Source organism: Callorhinus ursinus, unplaced genomic scaffold (assembly GCF_003265705.2).
Source record: "Callorhinus ursinus isolate GAN/ISIS: 27379988/994484 unplaced genomic scaffold, GSC_fseal_2.0 scaffold34, whole genome shotgun sequence".
Taxonomy (NCBI): Eukaryota; Metazoa; Chordata; class Mammalia; order Carnivora; family Otariidae; genus Callorhinus; species Callorhinus ursinus.
This window is the reverse complement of record NW_027397096.1, coordinates 4,201,916-4,223,689: the sequence shown is the minus strand read 5'-3', so window position 1 is coordinate 4,223,689 and position 21,774 is coordinate 4,201,916. Positions and strand designations below refer to the sequence as shown.

General features: G+C 49.1%; 2 protein-coding genes and 1 non-coding gene across 3 annotated transcripts; 1 reads left to right on the top strand and 2 right to left on the bottom strand.

The window, feature by feature from the left end:
• Window positions 1-216: 216 nt before the first annotated feature.
• Window positions 217-15,082, bottom strand: PIGS (phosphatidylinositol glycan anchor biosynthesis class S). The gene is made up of 12 exons (XM_025851113.1): window positions 15,021-15,082; window positions 14,601-14,740; window positions 14,404-14,515; window positions 8,251-8,340; window positions 7,876-7,967; window positions 6,122-6,329; window positions 5,731-5,873; window positions 4,879-4,993; window positions 3,573-3,718; window positions 2,904-3,004; window positions 1,663-1,873; window positions 217-1,308 (listed from the first exon to the last, which is right to left on the bottom strand). The coding sequence occupies exons 1-12, from the start codon at window positions 15,052-15,054 to the stop codon at window positions 1,033-1,035; spliced, it is 1,668 nt and encodes a 555-aa protein (XP_025706898.1). The 5' UTR covers window positions 15,055-15,082; the 3' UTR covers window positions 217-1,032.
• On the top strand, window positions 10,335-10,469 carry LOC112808496 (small nucleolar RNA SNORA1). Its single transcript, XR_003204369.1, has one exon. It is a non-coding gene; the product is annotated as a small nucleolar RNA SNORA1 (small nucleolar RNA).
• A 2,328-nt stretch (window positions 15,083-17,410) lies between the features above and the next one.
• ALDOC (aldolase, fructose-bisphosphate C) lies at window positions 17,411-21,292 on the bottom strand. The gene is made up of 9 exons (XM_025851526.2): window positions 21,153-21,292; window positions 19,990-20,111; window positions 19,688-19,899; window positions 19,505-19,559; window positions 19,252-19,412; window positions 19,046-19,129; window positions 18,422-18,596; window positions 18,092-18,291; window positions 17,411-17,943 (listed from the first exon to the last, which is right to left on the bottom strand). Exons 2-9 carry the CDS (start codon window positions 20,099-20,101, stop codon window positions 17,848-17,850), a joined length of 1,095 nt encoding a protein of 364 aa, XP_025707311.1. The 5' UTR covers window positions 20,102-20,111; window positions 21,153-21,292; the 3' UTR covers window positions 17,411-17,847.
• Between the last annotated feature and the right edge of the window lie 482 nt (window positions 21,293-21,774).

The window sequence follows — 21,774 nt, the reverse complement described above, 5'->3', positions numbered from 1 at the left end:
AGATGCTAACAGCTTTGTTGGGCAACCCTGGACATGCTGAGGGACAACAGCCTAGGCGTCTCACCACCACAGGGCCCTCCAGGGCAGGGAAGCGGGGCCTCTCTGTAGGGCACATGGCCAGGTCTAAGCAAGCTGGGCCTGTGAACCCAAGAGAGATTAGCAGGAAACCATTACTTGGACACAAATGAAGAATGAAAGGTATGCTCATACTTCATATCATTCCAATTCACATTCAACCAATGTTTATTGAAAGCCTAAAATATACCAGACACTTTCATATGCTTATCACATTTAATCCTCATAACTACCTTGTAAGGGAGGTATCATTAGTGCTATTTGAACAAATGAAAAACTGAGGCTCAGGGAGATTAAGTGGCTTATTCAATGCTCCCCAGACAATAAGTGCAGAAGGTACGGAAACAAGGGTCTGAATTCAGGCATGCGTGATCCCAAGTCTGGACCCTTCCCCACTGCACCACACTACCTCTACAAAAGGGTGAAGGGAAACTCAGCCGCACGCACAGCATCAGGCTATACCCAACAAGCACAGCCAGCCAGGAGGGAGGGGAGGAAGGGAGAAGGCCCCAGAGGTGACCTGGCCCCTTCCATGAGAGCAGTGCTAGGGCTCTCCCTGAGGGGTTAGAGAGAAGTGTGGAGGGGAGGGGGCTAGAATCGAACCCAGGGCTTCCCCCTAATGCTCCCTCTGAGTGCAAGAGGACTGCGGAGCAGGACAGAAGCCCAACGGACTGCCCCTGCCCCGAGGGAGACAGGAAAGGGCCTTCAAGTTTAAGCCAGATAAGGAGACCCAAATGACTGTCTTCTGGAGGGAGGGGGAGAGGGAGGGCACAAAGGTTGTGGGGGGAACCTGAGCTAGAGGAATGCGAAGGGAAGGAAAGAGGAACCCTGCTTGGAGTGTTGTACTTTGGTTACGGGAGCTAAGTCCTTCACGGCAGGCCCCATTTCTGTGCCTCTCAATCTAACAGCTCCCATTCTGGCCAGAAAGGAAGGCTTCCTGCTGAGATGCTGTCCTGCTCAGTCTGTCTTCTCAGGCTTTTTCCAGGACTTGCGGGTTTCCAGGAAGATCTTGACCAGGGACAGGAGGATGGGCACAGCCATAGGCAGGAAGAGCGGGATATAGATGGCAAACTTCTGGTCATCAGGGAAATAGAGGAGGTGGAGGAGCGAGGGATCAAAAAAGGCACGCTCCGATGACGTCACAGCTTCCTGGCTGGCAATGAAGGCAGATGCCAGGTGCCCAGAGGCCAACTCCTCGGCCGCCTTCTGGACTGCGGCTACAGCCCTGTACACCTAGGAACGGGGCAGGGGGTTACCAGTAAGTACGAGGCACCAGTGAGGTGCTGGGGTGGGGGGTGGGGTGGGTCTTACTGTGTTTTCCATCTACCAGGCACGTTGCCTGGAGTTTGCCCACTATGTGGAGGCCAGTATAAAAGGGCTACGGTGTATTTTTTTAATGTGTATGCCCACTTAAAACTTCACACCCCACCTGGCGTCGGGCTGGGGACCTGGCACTGCCCCCTAGAGGAAGCCTGGGGCACTCAAGGATGGCATGCCCACACACCCTGGGCCTCAACGGGCTCTCTGGTTTCACCACACCCCGGCCCTTGCTGGCCACTCTGGTCACACCATCCCCTGCCCACTCACCTCAGATGCCACATTGTCCTTGATGACAATGTTGCTGATCTTGCCCAGAAGCTGGGCCAGGGAAGTGAGAGTGGTGGTGGCTGTGGCGACGTTCTCCACTGACCGAGCCCAGAGCAGCCGGTCGAGCTCCCAGGTCGTTAGCCCTTCACTCTTGGACCCTGAAAACAGGCATTTCAGAGGCATCTGGGGCTGAGCAATCCCAAAGAGCAGCCTGTAGAAGAGTGAAGTAAGGGAGGCTGAGAGTAGAAGATGGCTAAGATTCCCAGAATAATGACTAAGATTTTCAATCTTACCCAGAATCACAGAAGTCATAGGGAAGTGCCTCAGAGTGGGGAGGGGGGGTTCAGAGCGGGGGGGGGGGGGGGATGAGTGGCAACACTCAGCAAAACAGAGCCTCAAGCCCCATTTTAACCAGTGTTTTTGCTTTTACCTGTTTCTGGTTTGGATTTCCAAGATCTTGTTTGAAAAGGTCCCATGGCTAAAATATTTCTGGTAATACCAACCTAGTTTAATTCCCTCACCCTGCCTACCCTCTCTTTGGAGAAATGGGACCACTGAGCGCCTTTAGTTAAGGCATGATCCAGGACCACTTCTTTTTTTGTTTTTTTCAAGATTTTATTTATCTACTTAAGAGAGAGAGAGAGCGCGCATATGTGAGCAAACAAGGGAAGAGCAGAGGGAGACAAGTAGACTCTGCACTGGGCATGGAGCCCAACACGGGGCTCGATCCCATGACCCAGAGATCATGACCTGAGCCAAAAACAAGAGTCAGCCACCCCCCCCCCAACTGAGCCACTGGGCGCCCCAATCCAGCACCACTTCTAATAAGCACGTGTGCTGTGCCTCTCTAATCCTGCACCCAGGGCAGACATTGCTAATCAATCAGAATCCTCTTTCCTGATGATCCCAGGCACAGCCCTAGAATCCTTAACACAGGGCAGCAGGCAGCCACTATCAACATACCAGTTAGCTTCAGAATTAGTAGCTATTTTCTTAAGCACCCCTAATCACACCCCACAGACCGGACATTCAGGAGTCTGTTTTTCTTAAAACAGTTTTTGTCAGTTTTGTCCTTTTCTTAGGAGAAGGATAAGGTGATCCTTTGAAACCTTTCTTGGTTTCCCTGGGGCTCTAGGCACAGCTAAGGTATCCCTGCCAGGTGAGATTTCACTCTAGTCAACTCAGGAGACTGGGGTCAGACTCAGTGGTCATACCCCCAGGCGCATCAGCCAGGACCTCACCGCAACTGAGCCAGGAACACCTCCATCACTTGCACCATGTCCACCTCAACCCTCACTGGCAGCTCTGAGGCATTGTAGGCTTTGGGGTCCACATTGTAGACCTGCAGGGGGAAATGAGGTTGCCTCAAGACCACACCAGGACCCTTCATGGCTCTGCCCTAGACACTCTGGAGGTGGGGAGAGAAAAAGGAGACCTTTCTAGAAATGTCTTTAGAAATTACGAACCTGATGGTATAGCTAATGTTTTTTCGAATACCTATTAGGAGCTTTTCATAAATTATCTCCATTATCCCCTCAAAAGTCCTGTAAAAAATATTTTTTATTCCATTTTAAGAGTTCCTACCTATGAGAAACTCCCAGTCTCATGGGAGAAACAAAGTTCCCAGCCTTTCAAGACTCCCGTAAACAGGGCCAAGATCTAAGATGTACACACAGAGAAGTCCTCAGTAAGTGCAAACTGCTACGTGCAAAAGGGTCGTATTATAGAAAACACTGACAGAAATAAGAAGCCATGGGGCTGGCAGAGGAGGGGCCGAGCTCATAGCACCCGCACCTCCTTGGTGCTGCCCCTCCCACAGGCTGGGCCATGGAGGACACTAGAGGAACAACAGAAGGAACAGTCTCAGGAACGTCTGTCTGCCCCTAAAGCTGGGGCTTTATGACCATTACCATAATGCCACCCCAGCGGGGACTGTGGAAGGCGTTGGTGGCCACTGGAGCCCCATCCTTGTCCTGAATGTACAGGGGGGAGTGGGCAAGCTCAGGTACATACAGCAGAAAGTTGAGCACAGGGTAAAGGGAGGCAGCGCTGGATCCTGTGGTACAAAGAGAAGGGAAGTCAGAATACCAAAACCTGCTGGATCTAAATCTCAGTTCCAGGTCAGCCTCTCTAACTTTCTGGTCACTCGCTATATCCCCAGCTGATAATCACCGGGATATCCTCTACTCTGGGGTTTCTGTGGTCAAGAACCTCCTCTGAACATTCTCCCAAGATGTGCCACATACATGTAGAGTCCTTAGCCCCCCAGAGGCCCCTGGAATCTCCCCTCCTCTAACAGGCCCCCCTTGACTGTCTAAGACCACTCTCTTGGGCCATGCTACATCACACCCATATAATTATAACCCATTTTATACATAAGTATAAAAATGACCTCATGTCGATTCCCTCTTAATCCTTCAATAGCTAGCCATTCACACCAGGTAAAAGCTCAAGCTACTTACCATGGTCCTTATGATCCGGCACCAGCCCACCTTGCCAGCTGCAACTCGGTCACTCCCTCACAATTCAGCTACACTAAACTTCTCTGAGCTTCCTGAATGCCAATCCATTCTGCTTCTTCTACATCTAAGCTCAGAGTTTTCCTTGCCTGGGAAGTCCTTCTATCTCTGTACTCCACACTGCCAGAGGGAGGGAGGGAGGGAGGGAGGGAGAGAGGGAAGGATGGATGGATGGATCACCTGCAGTCCCTCTTATATCGTGGTCCACACTGGCCTAGCCTTACTGTCTGAAATCCCACAACCAGTACTAACCTTGGTTTGCCTGTATTATAGCTTGTGGTCATCTTATTCTTTGTAGGTACCACCCTCAAAATGAAAGACTATAATTCCAGCTTCAAACCTTGATCAGCAGAACTGTCTATCCAAATTCTGCCTTCATGTACTTTTGCTGTTATCTTTCCTACATGCGTGACCATATCTTTCCTGGATGGCTTGCACATAGGGAGATACTGCCTATCCGTTTCTTTATAAAAAGCACTGGGAGTCATTTTAATAAATGTTTTTGGATATGATAGTGTGAAATTAGAGATGTCAACAGAGTCTCATGAAAAAAAGAGCCTAAATGCCCAGCACTTCCTTGACGCCCTCAGACCACCCAACCTGGGAACCATAACTATATACTACCAGCCTCCAACCCCACACTGAGGCTTGAGGGTCCCTCCCCAGCCTGGCACATAGACCCTCATCCTCAGCTCACCCAGCCGGGACTCCACTGGGTTGATGACATGAGGGAGGCTGTGTGCAGCCAAGTAGTAGCTGGAGGAAGCTGGGTCAAAGCGGGGGTTTACTCCCAACACTGCATAGTACAGAATCTGTAAAGCAAAGAAGGAGGACATTATTTTGTGTATTGATTCATGCTCCACTTTGTCCCCAAAAGGATTGGAAGTACCTTAAAAAGATACAATTAGGACAGGACAAAATATAAAGAAACAAAATCAGAGCTGAGAGAAAATAGGTGTAGGAAAAAAAAATAACAAAGCCAAGGGTAAAGTTAATACACTAAATATATGCTTTGAAATCACGTTTTTTACCAGGCTTTCTAAGAGCCTGAACAAAGAGGGAAACAAGAATAGCATAATTCAGTGTCCACAAGATCAACTCAAGTCAGTTACTCAGAAGTACTCCCACTAGCAAGACCTGATAAAAACGTCTCCCACATTTTCCCTAAAAGGACACTGTGTGATACATTCTTCACACGTAGGTAGCTACATTCTTTCCATCTTTACTTCTACTACATTAACATATTTCAGGAAGTTTTATTTTTAAAATAAATTCCTTAAGGATGGCACAACTGGATGAATACAGTTCGACAGGGGGTCATAAGGAAGGTCGTTTTCTAACAAACCTTGACAAAAGCCCCTGAGCTGGACACCGTGGAGGAAAAGCAGACACTAGAGTCATATCAACACACAGGCAATTCCTAGCAGATCAGCAAACTCTAAGAGCTGGAAGAACAGACTGCACTTGAAAACAATAAATAAATACGCATGGACTCTGGAAAGGACAGTGCGGCCAGGGAAGGGACTCCTCGGCTTGCTCCCAGTCTCACCTGAGAGTCCACAGAGAAGTTGCCCGCAGCACTGAGGGCACTCAGGAAGGGCTGCACATAGCGCCGGACGGCCCCCTCAATGTCCCAGTGGACGTCATGGGACTTGGGGTCTGGGTTGAGTAAACTGAAGGTGATCTCATAGCCTAGAGAAACAGGAGTCAGGAAAGCCTGGCTGAGCTGAACTTGTTTCTCCTCTGGAATGGGGCTGATGGCCATCATGGAACCCAAGGGAGGATAAAACTGGGATGAGGAGCACTGAGGGCTTTAACTAAAAAGGTGAAACCACAGAAGAAAGGCGTAAAGAGTCCGCACGCAGATTCCCCTCCTGCCCCATCGCCTCCACATCATTCATTTCCCTGTCCCTTCTCACGGCAAAGCCCCGTCACCCTACCCAAGCTGGACTTGAGAGGCCGCCTCTTATCAGAGCTCCACTTGTCCTCTGGAAGGTGGTCAGCCAGGGCCGCAGTGAGCACATCCTCGGTCAAAGACATGGCCTGCGCTACTTGGATCACACGGCGGCCAACGATGTTAAAGGGCTCCCGGTGCGTGATCCCTCTCACAACTGCTGTCCTCTCAGGCCCGATGTAGCTCATCATGTCCTGTGAGAGACCAGCAAAGGACAGAATGCCCAGGGCTCAAGGAAGAAAACAGAAGAACGTGCTGGCCCCGGTCTCAGAGAATCTGACTTTTTGCCACTGACCAACAGGCCTACCCCTCCCCTTAGATTCATAGTGAACCCCTTATCTGAGCACCTCTGACCAATCGGTGTCATGAATGCTTTCATTCATTTCTGTTCCCTTTGCCTTCCCAGCAGACATAAGTCCCAGACATTATCTAAAGCTTCACAGGCTGGAAACTAGGAGATGCTATGCTGAACAAGGACAACGGAATAAACACCTGGAAAGTCTGATATAAGTAGACAGCACATGGCAAAGAGGCAAGCCCAGGAATGCTCACAGCAGCATTATTTCTAAGAGTCAAAAACCGGAGACAATTCAACTGCCCATCAGCAACAGGATGGATAAACTGTGATACGCCTCTATAATGAAACATCAGGTCATGATCCCAGAGTCCTGGGATCGAGCCCCACATCAGGCTCCCTGCTCGGCGGGAAGCCTGCTTCTCCCTCTCCCACTCCCCCTGCTTGTGTTCCCTCTCTCGCTGTTTCCCTGTCAAATAAATAAAAAATCTTAAAAAAAAAAATGAACATATTAGACTCAACTGCACATTGATTATCACGGATGATTCTCTAACATAAATGTGGGACAAAACGCAAGTTGCAGAAGAACATGTGCTGTGTTAATATAAAGTTCAAAAGTTTGTAAAATTGAATATGTTGTTTATTAAGATACAACACAGGTGATAAAACTTGAAAGAAAAGTAAGAAAATGACACACACAAAATATGGTCACCCTGGGCCAAAAGGGAGAGGGGTAGAACCATGGAGATGCACGGGGTTCAGCTATATTGCTAGACTGCAATATGCAAGCTGGGGTTGGGTACATGGATGTTCATTAAAATTTTCTTTCATCTTTTTGTAAGAATTACATATTTCATCATAAATTGTAAAAGAAAATGGTACGTGGCGTAGCTCCCACTGACACTCTTGCTCCTCAAGTGAAAAGGTCAATGTGTCGGCCCATATTACCACCACAACCCATTCAAACCAGCTTTTTTTTTCATCCTGATTTTTTTCTCCACTTTAAATGGTCATCAGAGCTTGAACTGAATATAACTCCTGGCTTTAGAAAGACCCAGAGTTGGGGCGCCTGGGTGGCATAGTCGTTAAGCATCTGCCTTCAGCTCAGGTCATGATCCCAGAGTCCTGGGATCGAGCCCTGGGTCAGGCTCCCTACTCAACGGGAAGCCTGCTTCTCCCTCTCCCACTCCCCCTGCTTGTGTTCCCTCTCTGTCTGTCAAATAAAGAAAGAAAAATCTTTAAAAAAAAAAAGAAAGAAAAGGAAGACCCAGAGTCAATGAACAAAAATTCCTATCTGCATTCTATTTATTTTCCTATTTGCATTCTTTAAAAAAACTATTTGTTAAAGAGTTTTCTGTAGCAAATGCAAGCAATAGGGAGCACTACTGCAAGAAAGAAGTGACCCAGGACAGGACGAGAAGCCGCAACCTCTCTGCTCACCCTACCTGGGGCAGAAGCGAGGAGTTTTCAGAGATCACATACACAGTCAGGGAGCCCTCTGCTTGCTTCTGTGGCTCAGCTAACACGGTTTCTGCCTCTGGGGACAAGAGCAGGAGGTGCACCAGGAGCAAAAACACCATTCCCTTTCCCTCTGGCCCCCAAAGAGGGCCTCAGCCACAGCTCCACCTCCCACTCACACCTGGCTGACACTGTGGCCAGGCTCGGCCCCTGGTGGCCCAGGCTGAAACACACGGTATCTCATTCCCAGCTTTCCCAGAGAGATTCTGAAGTTAAGACAAGGTATGGAAAATACACACTTAGAGATCAGAAGAGAAAAAGAGGGCTTCGTGTTAAACTAGCGTGATCACCCCTTCTGGTACCTTGCATACTGCCCAGTGACAGGGCCTCCTCCTCGTGCTCCAGAGCCCTCCGATAGGCCTTCTGGAAACGGCATTTGATTTTCATTTTGTCTGAGGAAAAGGAAGAAGCAAGATAAGAAGACTAAGTACAGACCTCTGTCCACCTTCCCAGCCCTCACACTGTCCGGTGTCTCAGGACAGCCAGAATATGGTTTGCAAAGAAAGACACTGCGGCCAATTCTAACGATCTCTACATGGATGATATCAAATACACAACACCCCACCTCTTCCAGCTAACTAGCTCTTGCTCTGCCTGTGTACCCCTACCGTCAACCTGAAGTACCCTCCCAAAGGGAAATCTATTACAATATTCATTCTATTAATAGGTAAAAGGAGAAAAATCATGTGATCACTTCAATACGTGCTTCAAAATAATTGAATTCAATGAATGTTCTTCATAAAGAAAAGATGCACACTTAATGACAAAACACTAAATGTAGTTCCGTTAAAATTAGTAATAAGGGGCGCCTGGGTGGCTCAGTCAGTTAAGCACTCAGTTAAGCATGATCTCAGGGTTGTGGGATCGAGCCCTGCATCAGGCTCCACACTCAGCGGGAAGTCAGCTTGTCCCTCTCCCTCTGCTCCTCCCCCTGCTCGTGCTCTCTCTCTCTCTCTCTCTCTCTCTCCCCTAAATAAATAAATAAATAAATAAATAAATAAATAAATGAAATCTTTAAAAAACTAAAATTAATAATAAAATGAGGATGCCTGCTATCTCCTCTGTTATTCAGCACTGTTCTTTCTGAAGTTCCTGACCAATGTAATAAGTGAAGAAAGAGACATGAAACATGAATATTTGAAAGAAAGAAACAAGATGGCCACTTTCTGAAGTAGCATAATTATTTTCCAAGAAAATCAAAGAGAACCAACTGGAAAACTATTAGAACTAGTAACAGTTCAGTACAATGACTAGATATACGCAAGAATCAGTAGCTTTCTGATAAGTACAAGTACCAACGATATCCAATTTGAAAAGCAACTATTTTTTAAAATCCCAATCACCAGAATAATAAAGAACATAAAATACCCAGGAAAAAATGTATAAAACTATAAGAAAAACACCCAGGACTTCACTGAAGGACATAAAAGAAGATCTGAATGAAATGGGAAAAGTATACAAGGTTCTTAGATGGAAAGAATCTAAGGATATCAATTCTCCCCAAGTTAATCTATACCTGTAAGGCAATCCCAAAGGGATTTTTTCGCCCCCCTCCCCCGAAATTGAGAAGTTGAACCTAAAATTTATTAGGGGGGGTGGCTGGGTGGCTCAGTCGTTAAGCATCTGCCTTCGGCTCAGGTCATGATCCCAGGGTCCTGGGATCAAGCCCCGCATCGGGCTCCAGCCCCACATCAGGCTCCCTGCTCTATGGGAAGCCTGCTTCTCGCTCTCCCACTCCCCCTGCTTGTGTTTCCTCTCTCACTGTGTCTCTCGCTGTCAAATAAATAAATCAAATCTCTAAAAAAATAAATTTATTGGGTAAGTTCCTTGTTACAGAAGAATTCCGGGTCATATATACAGAAGAAATTACAGAATTTAAAAATTGCCAATTTGCAACCACTAATGAAATGGATGCCAGCATCAGTGGCTGCTAAAACCATTAGGTGGAAAGGTTGACAGGATACTAAAATACAGACATTGGGCTGACAATATCTGAATTCACGAAATCATCTTTGTATCACCAGAAGTGAAACAACCAGTCATTATATACTTCCTGATAGAACACGATAGGAAGTATACCACATCATACCTAAAGAAGTGAACCCGATTTTAATCAAATCTCCAGATTTAACTACCAGTTGATAAAAAATACAGATAATAGAGTAATAACTTAAATGAAACGAGGAGGAAGCAATCCGCGAAATCCAGACGGTGAGATGTTCCATAAAACAAATGACTTGCTTTCTCCAACAAATCAAAGAAAAGAAGTGTATCGGGATGGGGTAGGCGGAGTTGATGTATAATAAAAAAGACAAAAGAGATATAACAAAACGCGATGTATTGATCCTGATTAGAATAAACCAGCTGTAAAAGGACACCTCTGAAAAGCCTCGTTCTAGATGGAAATGGGCACTATCATTCATGGTGTCCAGAAATTGTTAATGTGGCTACACTGAGACACAGGATATGCTTCCATCACAGCAAGTTTATTGCAGTGGTGACAATCAGACGTGTAACATTTTCCACTAGGCTCCTGGAGTAGAGTGGAAGTAACAAGACTTTCCAATATTAGAACAATTAAGGAATAATAATTTTAGATCATTTGCCAAAATAGCAATCAATGTACTTCGACAATTTGACTTCTAGGGCCCTAACGTAAAGAAATTGAATCCCAGAGATTACTTGGGAATTTTTGAAGTATGTCCATACTCAAGTGGAGCTCAAAGAAGCCCAAGAGAAGAAACTAGACTGATGGGACAGTGACAACTGTTGATTGAACAAGAGTTCTTTTTTAGAGTTATTTTGAAGATTATGATTCTGACTTTGGAGGAACTACGGTGATCGGCAGTGGAAGCACTCACATGTAAAATTCCTTAGATAAGGGCGCCTGGGTGGCTCAGTTGGTTAAGCAACTGCCTTCGGCTCAGGTCATGATCCTGGAGTCCCGGGATCGAGTCCCACATTGGGCTCCCTGCTCGGCGGGGAGTCTGCTTCTCCCTCCGACCCTCTTCCCTCTCATGCTGTCTATCTCTCATTCTCTCTCTCAAATAAATAAAATAAAATAAAATTCCTTAGATAAAAACGTATTGCCTTAAAAAAGAAACCTTTGAGATGATTGGGGAAATCTGAATATAGACTAGAAATTAGGTGCTATTTGGGGACCTGAGTGGCTCAGTTGTTAAGCATCTGCCTTCGGCTCAGGTCATGATCCCGGGGTCCTGGGATCGAGCCCCGCATCGGGCTTCCTGCTCCGAGGGAAGCCTGCTTCTCCCTCTCCCACTCCCCCTGCTTGTGTTCCCTCTCTCGCTGTGTCTCTCTCTGTCAAATAAATAAAATCTTAAAAAAAAAAAAAAGAAATTAGGTGATATTAAGGAATTACTGCTAACTTGGTTAGGTGTGACATGGTAGTTATGTTTAAAAAATCAAGGGCGCCTTGGTGGCTCAGTCTGCCTTCGGCTCAGGTCATGATCCCAAAGTCCCAGGATCAAGCCCCATCATCAGGCTCCCTGCTCAGTGGGGAGTCTGCTTCTCCATCCGACCCTCCCTCCTCTCGTGCTCTCTCAAATAAATAAATAAAAATCTATTAAAAAAAATCAAAATAAGGGGCACCTGGCTGGCTCAGTTGGTAAAGCATGCAGCTCCTTTTTTTTGTTTTTTAAGATTTTACTTATTTATTTCTGAGCAGGAGAGAGAAAGAGAGAGAGCACAAGTGGGGGGAGTGGCAGGCAGAGGGAGAAGCAGACTCCCCACTGAGCAGGAAGCCCGATGTGGGACTCGATCCCAGGACCCTGGGATCATGACCTGAGCCAAAGGCAGACGCTTAACCGACTGAGCCACATAGGCGCCCCTGCATGCGACTCTTGATCTTGGGGTTGTGAGTTCCAACACCACGCTGGGTGTAGAGATTACTTAAAAATAAAATCTTTAAAAAACAAAACGAAACAAAACCAAATCCTTTAATGGCTTCCCTTCTCACCCAGAATAAAAGCTGTATGTGAGCCTAGTTCCTTTTCACCACTCTGGTCTTATTTCATTTCCTCTAACTCTTTCCCTCATTCACCTCACTCTCACCAAAATGGGATTCTCACGGTTCTGCAAAGGCACCACTTTTGCTCCTGCTTCAGGTCCTTACGCTTGCTTATCCCTCTGCCAAAAATATTCTTCTCCCAGATACCTACACAATTTACTCCTTTACCTCTTTTAGGTCTTTACTTGGAAGTCTTGTTTTCAAATGATGCCTTCCCTGGCCATGCTTCTAAAACAGCAATGATCTCCTTATACCCCAAGAAAACCTCCCTACCCCCCTGTCCTGTCACCATCTAACATACATGCATACATTTAAGATTTTTTTTTAAGATTTTATTTGTTTATTTGACAAAGAGAGAGCACAAGCACAGGGAGCAGCAGAGGGAGAGGGACAAGCAGACCCCCCACTGAGCAGGGAGCCTGAAGTGGGGCTCGATCCAAGGACCCCGGGATCATGACCTGGGCTAAAGGCAGACACTTAACCGACTGAGCCACCCAGGCGGCCCCATTTATTTAAGATTTTAAGTAATCTCTACATCCAACCTGGAGTTCAAACCCATAACCCCAAGATTAAGAGTCATACTCCACTGACTGAGCCAGCCAGGTGCCCCCCCTCAACTAACATACATTTAATCTGTTTATCTTCCTGTCTGTTCTCCTCTTTGTTGTCTATTTTGTTTACTGTATTGTCTATTTTGTTTGCTGTATCTCCAGCAACTACAACAGTATCTGACATATATCTATATATATATGTATCTCAGCAAATATTTATTGTTGAATAAATGAACAAACCTATTTACTATTCCTATTTAACAGATGAGAAAACCAAGATTTAGAGAGGTTAACAACCTCACCCAAATTCACACAAATAAGTAGCAGAACCAAGGCTTTAATCCAGCTCTCTTACACCAAATTCCATACTCTTGGCCACTCCACTATACTACCTCCACAATATGTCCATGTTACTGAATACCGTGTCACTAAATACAAAGAAATCCATGACAAACTGACAATAATCAAGTTGCGAACTAACATGTGAGGTATGATCCATTCTTGTTTTGAGAAACAAAACCTATTTATGTTTACATTACGTTGAACTGTATGATTTTTTTTTTTTTTTTTTTTTTTTTTAATGTAGGCTCCCTGCCCAGTGTGGAGTCCAACACGGGGCTTAACTCACAACCTTGAGATCAAGATCTGAGCTGAGATGGAGAATCAGACAGAAGCTTAACAACCTGAACCACCCAGGGGTCCCATGAAATGATTTTTTTTAAAAATGTGTGTGACCAAGGTTAAAAAGCTAGAAAGTAAATGGCATACAGGCACGTCACAGTCTGGACTCGGCCTACACATCCAGTCACTCCCAAACTTTCACTTCACACTCCAGAAAAGTAAAACTGCTCACAGATCCCCCTCCATGCTTCTAAACAGGAGGCAGTAGAGTTTGTCAGTTAAAAGCCGGAACCCTGGAATCAGTCAGGCCTGGATTTAAATCCCAGTTCCACCTCTTACTAGCTAGCTGTGTGATCCTGAGCAAATTAAAATCTCTTAAGTCTGTTTTTTCATTTATAAAATGGAGATCATAATGTTAGAGAGGATTAAATGAGGCAACACATGTAAAGTGCTTCACCTAGTTTCTGGCATATAATGAACAACTAATATTAGCGATTATTATTACTGGCTCATGCTGTTCCCTTCCTCCCTTCCCCCATTTAACCTGAATTCCTTCACATCCTTTAAAACTCCGGCTTAAAAATGACATTCTCAAAACCTTCTCTGCCTTTCTTTCCTCCCAGACAGTTAAAGGCTCTTTCTTTAGCGCAATCTCAGTTTCTTACATACTTTCACTGTGATTTTTTTTTTTTTAAGATTGTATTTACTTGACAGAGAGACACACAGCGAGAGAGGGAACACAAGCAAGGGGAGTGGGAGAGGGGACGCAGGCTCCCCGCTGAGCAGGGAGCCTGATGCGGGGCTCAATTCCAGGACCCTGGGACCATGACCTGAGCCGGAGGCAGCCTCCCAACGACTGAGCCACCCAGGCGCCCCTTCACTGTGATTTCTTTATCTAAGTGTCTTTCTCCCCTACTGGGCTACGAAATTCTTTAAACCATTATCAATTCCTCATTCACCCCAAAATTCCTGGTAAAGTACCTAACACTCAGTAAAGTATCCCACTTCCTCTCCTAACCCCTAATGAGCATTAATTGCTTCTCATCAGGTAGCATAATTGTTTTATGAATAAAACTGTCACCTTAACGGTGAACACTGAATTTAAAGTTTTCTTCTAACCATCCACACTGTTCCTTCAGAGAGGTCTTTTAATAAATTTTTAACTACCTTCAAGGGACACTCCTGCTCCTCCTACCTAACCCATCTCTGGACTGAGCTCAGACCAGAAAGGCAGCCCTGACTCCCCAGGGACTCACATTTCAGAGGGATATCTCTCTCATGTACAACGGTGAAGGGCAGCTTCTCCTGGTCGTCCAATGGCACTGATTCTCGGGTAAACACGACGGTGATGGGTACCGTGAGCCGCAGCTAGGGTAAGGAGCATCAGGGCCATCAGCTGAGTCTCCACCTTGCCAGCGGGTTGTCCCCTGGCCTTCTCCCACCGAGGACTCACCTGCAGGGCATTCAGCCCACTGATCTGGGAGTAAGGCAACGGGGCCCGGTAGGTCTCCGTGGTCTTCCACCAGAGCGGCAACCCCACCAGGATGGCCACCGCAGCGAAGAAGAGAGCGGCCCGCTTGCCTCGGACCACCTCTGGGGGTACGGAGGTACCGACTTGAGGCGCTGGAAGTGGGCTTAGGTGCCCGCTCCACACCTGACGCGGAGGAGCCCCAGCAACCGGCACTCAGAGGCTCTCCGCCCGCGTTCACAGGAAGCCCTGAGCGAGGGGGCCGCGCCTAAGTCTGAAGGGATCTTGTCTGAAACGACCCCCCGACCCCCAGTCCGCGGGACCTCTAGCACACCACAATCCCCAAAGCCCGCATTCCTCCCTCTCAATACACGAGCCGCGGGCCCCGCCCGAACGCCACCGCACCTAGGTCTGTAGCAGCAGCCCCGGGAGCCGCCATGCTTGCTTCCGGTTGCTCTAGGCGCCGAAGGGCGGAGTTGCGCAAGGAGGGGGCGGGACCACGGCAGCGGTTGCAGCCAATCGCAAGCCGCACTCCAGGCGCGCGGGGAGGAAAAAGAGGTCGAGGGTAGGCGGGGTCCGCAAGGAGCCTGACAGCCGGTTTGAAAGGAGTTTGTTCTGCACCATGGGCGGTCGAGGAGGTGCACGGGTTTCAGCGTTGCTGGAAGACTCTTCGTTAGTCTCCCGCTTCCTCGTAGAACACACTCCTAGTCCCAGGGATAAAGAGCGCAAACTCTGCAGGCGTTAAATATTAGTTGGGCGACCACAGGCAGCTCTAAGTCTCAGTTTTCTCATCTGGAAAATGGAGATATTTACCAAAATGAGCTCTATCAGGGCACCTGGCTTGCCCAATCGGTAGAGTGCGGGAGGCTTGATCTAGGGTTCCTAAATTCGAGCCCTACGTTGGCTGTAGAAATTACTTGAAAAAATAAAATAGGGGCACCTGGGTGGCTCAATCGGTTAACCATCTGCCTTTGGTTCGGGTCATGATCCGGGAGTCCCCAGGATGGAACCCCACATCGGGCTCCCTGTTCAGCGGGGAGTTGGCTTCTCCCTCTCCCTCTGCTCCTCCCCCCTGCTTGTGCGTGCTCTCTCTCTCTCATTCGCTCACTCTCTTTCTCTCAAATAAATAATCTTTAAAATAAAATAAAATAAGGTCATTCATGTAAAGATCCTGGCACAGAAAGCGCCCAAATATCACCTATCGATGGCATCACTGTTTATCCTTATCATAGAGCTCCTCTTCTGGGCACCCTCTCCTCAAGCCTCAAATATGGAGGTGACAAGCTAGAAGTACCTTTTTGGCATATTTGGCTCACCAGTATTTTTTTAATTCATTTGAATTCATTTCCAACTTGTAAAAGTCTGAATACTTAAAATTTTTGAAAATTCATGAGCACAGACTCTGGATCCTGACCACTTAAGTTTAAATCCTGACTTCAGGGACCCTGGGTGGCTCAGTTGTTAAGCGTCTGCCTTCGGCTCGGGTCATGATCCCGGGGTCCTGGGATCGAGCCCCGCGTTGGGCTCCCTGCTCAGCGGGAAGCCTGCTTCTCCCTCTCCCACTCCCCCTGCTTGTGTTCCTGCTCTCGCTGTGTCTGTCAAATAAATTAAAAAAACAAAAACAAAAAAAACTTTAAATCCTGACTTCATCACTTCACCTGAGTGATCTTGAGAATTAACCTCTCTGTGCCTGTTTCCTCATATTAAAATAGGGATAATAATAGTATCTACTTTATACAGCGTTGTAGTAAATGAGTTAGTAAATGTAGTGATTAGAATAGGGCCTGTCCTGCCAAGAACACATAGCAACTGCTATAGAGGTACCTGGGTGGCTCAGCCAGTTCAGCATCTGACTCTTGGTTTCAGCTCAGGGCATGATCTCAGGGTTGTGGGATGGAGTCCTGCATCGGGCTCCAGGCTCAATGGGGAATCAGCTTGAGATTCTCTCTCTCCCTCTGCCCCTTACCCTGTTCAAGCGCTCTCTTCCTCTCTCTCAAATAAACAAATCTTTTTTTAAAAAAAGAATACTATATAAGCGTTATCTATTTTTGTTAATATAAGGGTAGGTCACCCTGGGCTTACATTCCCATATCACAGTAATTAGCTGGGTGGAGCACTACACAGAGCATGGCCTCCCCAGTTCACACAAAACACACCTAGCAGGTTCTCTCATCTTTTCAACCCCTCAGACAAACCGAGGTGTTTGATGTACCCCCACACCCCAGCCAAGTGGTCAAAGTTTAGCACGAAACCTCACCAGGCCTATCCTTGCCCAGACCCTCAAATCGGCCTTCTCTGTGCCGGAAATGGGCAATAGCCCCTGCCAACCTCCTAGATACCCTGATCCGTCTGGCAGTCTTGAGCCTTGGGGCTTTTCCATGTTGGGCAGGAGCCCAGGTGCTGTTCCTGCAGTGCCCACCCCACACACCCAGCAGAATGTGTCAAGCCCCAGCAGGGTTCAACACAGTGGAGAAATGGGAAGACTCCCATCGCCTTACCCCAGTTCTGGGCTCTGTGCAAAAGCTGCCTTCAGGAATTGCACAAGTCTCGCCTTACTCCATCCTTCAGCTACAGCCTAGCACCTCTGAGGTGGCAGTCCCTGAAGGACATGCAACCCTCCATACTGCCCACACTCCAGCCTTGGACATCACCAGCAAGAGCCTGAGCTGGGAATGGTGATTGGGTGTGCCCCTCCCCCATAAACTTAAAGCTCAGTAAATCTCAAAACCTACCCCCACTCCCTGCACATTCAGAAGGCCCAGAGACAGTCAGTGGAAATCAAACTGAGGCGGGAATTTGATGTGTAAAACAGACAGACAAAGTAGCATGTTTTGCTACCATTTATTTGCTATGTGGTATGTACCCAAGGCATGAGTCATGTCTGGTGTCCCACTCTCTGATCCCAGGAGACGGGGCAGGCAAGGAAAGCCCAAGGAGAAGCTACCACATCATGGGGAAATCGTGGGGGCTGGCGGAGGCAGGGGGAAACCCGGGCATCCTGCTCTGACTTCTAGCAACTTCTTTTGCCCTCAGTCACAAGGGGCGCCCCATCCTCCCATCCGATGGTCCCAGGTGCAGCAATGGGAGAGGGGAGGGGAGGACAAGAAAAGGAAGATGACTCAGTGCTGGCTAGAGGCATCTCTGCTCTGCATGGCTATTTGGCCCTGGCCATAACTGTAGGCGAAATAGGGTGCAGGTGGCCAGGCCAAGGGCTGCAGTGTGGAATGCGCACTCAGTAGGCATGGTTGGCAACGTAGAGGGACTGTGCTGCTGCTCCACCATCTTCCCCGCTGCCTTCATACTTGCCCTGGGCCGCAAGCCCATTCACCTGCAAGAGGGTGGGGGGTAGGAGGGAGGTGGAGTAAGCGGGCTGACACCGCCCACAGGCGCCAAACCCTGCCCAGGCTATAGTCTCTGGAGGCTGCCCACTGCCTAGCTATGCCCCTCTCCCACAACCACCACCTTTAGCTCCCGACCTCGGCCCGCTTGATGAACTCCTCAGTGGCAGCCCCAGCATTGTCTTGTTGCCCTCTCCAGGCATTGAGGGCAGAGGCCTGCAGGGCACGCCCATAGGAGAAGGTAAGGGCCCAGGGCCGAGGAAGGGGGCAGCGGTTGATAGCATTGAGGTTGAGCGATGCCTCCTCTTCACTCTGACCCCCAGACAGGAAAGTCACTCCTAGGGTAGAGAAGAGAAGACAAACTGATTGGTCAAGTCCCTATTTTTCCAGGGTATGGGCCCCATGAAGACCACAAGAACCTGAGAATGGGTCTTAGGGACAGGAGCAAGTTAGGAAGCAGGGTAGTACCTGGGACAGCTGGGGGCACAGTGCGACGCAGGGCAGTGACAGTTGCCATGGCGATCTCCTCTGGGCTATATTTAATGGGACAGGCATGGCCAGGGGTCACCATGTTGGGCTTGAGCAGGGTCCCCTCCAGGTACACGTGATGGTCACTCAGGGCCTTGTACACAGCAGCCAAGACCTGGAGATCAGAGGGGGTTTACTAAGGTTCTGGGCCCCTGCTCAGTGCTCCCTTTTTAGGGGAAGGTGGGCATGACTGTGAGAGTCAGTACAGGCTCAAACTCACAGGTGTGTTCTGGGACACAGTAAAGAGTGCTTGGGGAAAGTGCCTGCATCTGAGCCAGGGACCATGGGGAACAGGCTCCCCGCTCAGGCCACCCTTGCTGTAGGTGTCTGTGCCTAGGTGTGGACTCACCTTCTTTTTTTTTTTTAAAGATTTTATTTATTTATTTGAGAGAGAGAGAGAGAGAGAATGAGAGACAGCACGAGAGGGAAGAGGGTCGGGGGAGAAGCAGACTCCCCGCTGAGCAGGGAGCCCGATGCGGGACTCGATCCTGGGACTCCAGGACCATGACCTGAGCCGAAGGCAGTCGCTTAACCAACTGAGCCACCCAGGCGCCCTGGACTCACCTTCTCTGTAACATACTGACAACGTTTGAGGTCATGGTCTCCATCTGGCAGGATTTCAGGTTCCACAATAGGCACGATGCCATTCTGCAGGTAAGAGCAGAGTAGCTTGGGAGGGGCGGTAGGTAGGAGGGGAGTAAGCCCCTGTAACCCTCTCCCCACTAGGCACAGGGCACCCACAGGACCCCCTCACACAAACATACACACACCTGCTGGCAGATGCTGGCATAGCGGGCCAGCACGTTGGCATTCTCCAGAATGGCAAGGGCTGAGGGTGTGCGCTCACTGATTTTCAGCACGCAACGCCATTTGGCAAAGTTGGCGCCATCCTTCTTGTATTGGGCACAGCGTTCCGAGAGCCCATCCAGCCCTGCAGGCATAATGCCAGCCTCATCACTCAGTCCCTCTTGGCCAGCATCAACCATCCAACAACCCTGTGGTGTTCACCCACCCATCATGTACCTTGAGTGGTGGTTTCTCCATCAGTCCCTGCTAGAGGCACTACACCCTTGTCGACCTGTAGGGGAAACACAGGCAGAGGGCTGAACCCAGGCAGGATTCCCCCTTGTCACCACACACACACACACACACACACACACACATCTATTTCCATGTTCGGGCCCCATCGAGGGCCAGTGGCTGCACCTTGATGCCCACGACAATGCCTTTATCCTGAATGGTACGAACGAAGGGAACACCATTATCGTCCTTCTGGTAGAGTGTCTCATGGAAGAAGATGACTCCTCCGATGCACTTCTTTATACGGTCATCAGCACTGAACAGGACCTGGCGGTACAACCGGCGGTTTTCCTCTGTGTTCTCCACGCCAATTTGGCTCAGCCGCTTGGCCATGCTGCCTGGGGGCAAACAAAGGAGGGGTAGCAAGCTCACCCCCAGGGCTCTCTGGCTACCTCTACCCCACCTAGCCACAGGTCCCCCCCACCTACCTACAGACTCATCCGCGGCCAGAATGCCTTTGCCTGGGGCCACAATCCGGAGGGCAATGTCAGACAACTCCTTTTTCTGCTCAGCAGAAAGGGCTGGGTACGAGTGGGGCATGGTGACAGCTCTGTGGAATAGAGACAAGATACAAAAGCTGGATCCGACCTACCACCTCTTCTGCTTCTTCTCCTGGCCATATGGGCCAAATGGCCTACCCCCACCTCCCAACAAGCATGGAGCTAGGAACAAGGCAGTAGTCCTTGGCATGGGTCCTGGGCAACACAGTGGCACCAATCCCTCTGACGGCTAGCAGGCTTAGGGCCCCAGTTCCCACATCTCCTTTTGTCCTTGGTGGGCACCCTTCCCAGCCCTGGGGAAAGATGCAGGATGGGGGTGGGGAGGTGAACAGCCCTGAAGCTACAGGTCTTCTTGTGAAACTACTGCCCAAACAAAGATCCAGTCCTTCTTTCACTGAATTTGGCCCCTTCAGGTAGGGCATAAGCCCTGGCCTTTCCAATTTCCATGTTATCCTCTTCAGCAGGGCACCTAGGGAAAGCGTGCTTCCTTCCAAGCCTTCAGAATGAGGCAAAAGTATCTATCACCCTTCTGCCCTCAGCTTCTGGAGGAAAAGTGGGGGACAAGTGGGGACCAGGAGTGGCACAAATAATGCCACAGGCTTCTGTAACCTCTTCTTTCCCATACCCCAACCCCGACAGCCTTTGCAGCCAGATGGGAACAGAGGAAGGAGCAGGGAGACCTGTGGGGAGGTGACAGAGAGACAGGCTAACTAGCAGGGTTGGGGGGAGACCTAAACCAGGAGAACAGAGGAGGCAAGACAACTGGACAGGGAACTTAACCTAGGAGAGGGAGCAGGCTGAGATGAAAATGGGCTGGGTGGGAGAGGCTGACCCCCAGGAAAAATCCAGTAGGCAGAGGAAGACTTGGAATTAGAAAAGCTGAGGTCCGGGCATGAGAGCTAAGAGTAAGGGGTACTGTGGGAGAGGCTGAACCACAGGATTTCTGACTGGACAAAAAGGAGAGAGGATTAAGAAGAGAGCTGAGAAGGCACATCCAAGGACCCTTGGGAGCAGGGCCAGGGTGATAGAGGGAAGAGTCAAGGAGAGGAAGGGGAGATGCTGAGCAGCTCCCGCCTCGCCCGAGGCCTCACCTGTGTGCTGCGAGGTGCGCAGCCAGTTAGCGGAGGCAGCCACAGGAGCAGCGCGGATCAGGTCAGGTCGGCAACAGCTGTGGCTGTAGCTCAGGCTCCTGTAAATGAGGCTGCGGATGCCGCAGAGCTACGTGACTCCCCGGAGGGGCGGGCACATCCCCGCCCTGGCCACGCCCCCTCCCCGGACTGGTGACCCAGCAGAGCCACGCCCACCGAGGAGGGCGACGCGGTGGAGTGACTACCCAGCCAGGTTTTAGGAGGCTGTTGTCCCCCTCCCACCTCCCCAATAGTAGCCCCCCCCCCCCCCGCCGGAGGGAGGAAAGAAATGGCCTTGCCCTCATTTCTGCCACAGTCGCCTTTACCGTGTGCCGGGCACTGGGCTGGATGTTGGGGACTGAGCCTGGTCTGGTGAAGGAGGGTCACCTAAATAGTCACAACTGGTGGGATAAAGAGACAGAGGCACCAACAAAGTGTGATAGTCCGGGGCAAGGAGTAGGAACTGATTTTCTCTGTCCTCACCCCCTTATTTACCAGATCCTAGCCTAGAGGGGGATGGAGAAGGTAAGAGAATGAATCCTTGTCTGTCCTGCCCGCAGGCTAAGAGCCAGGGAACAAGCAGTCC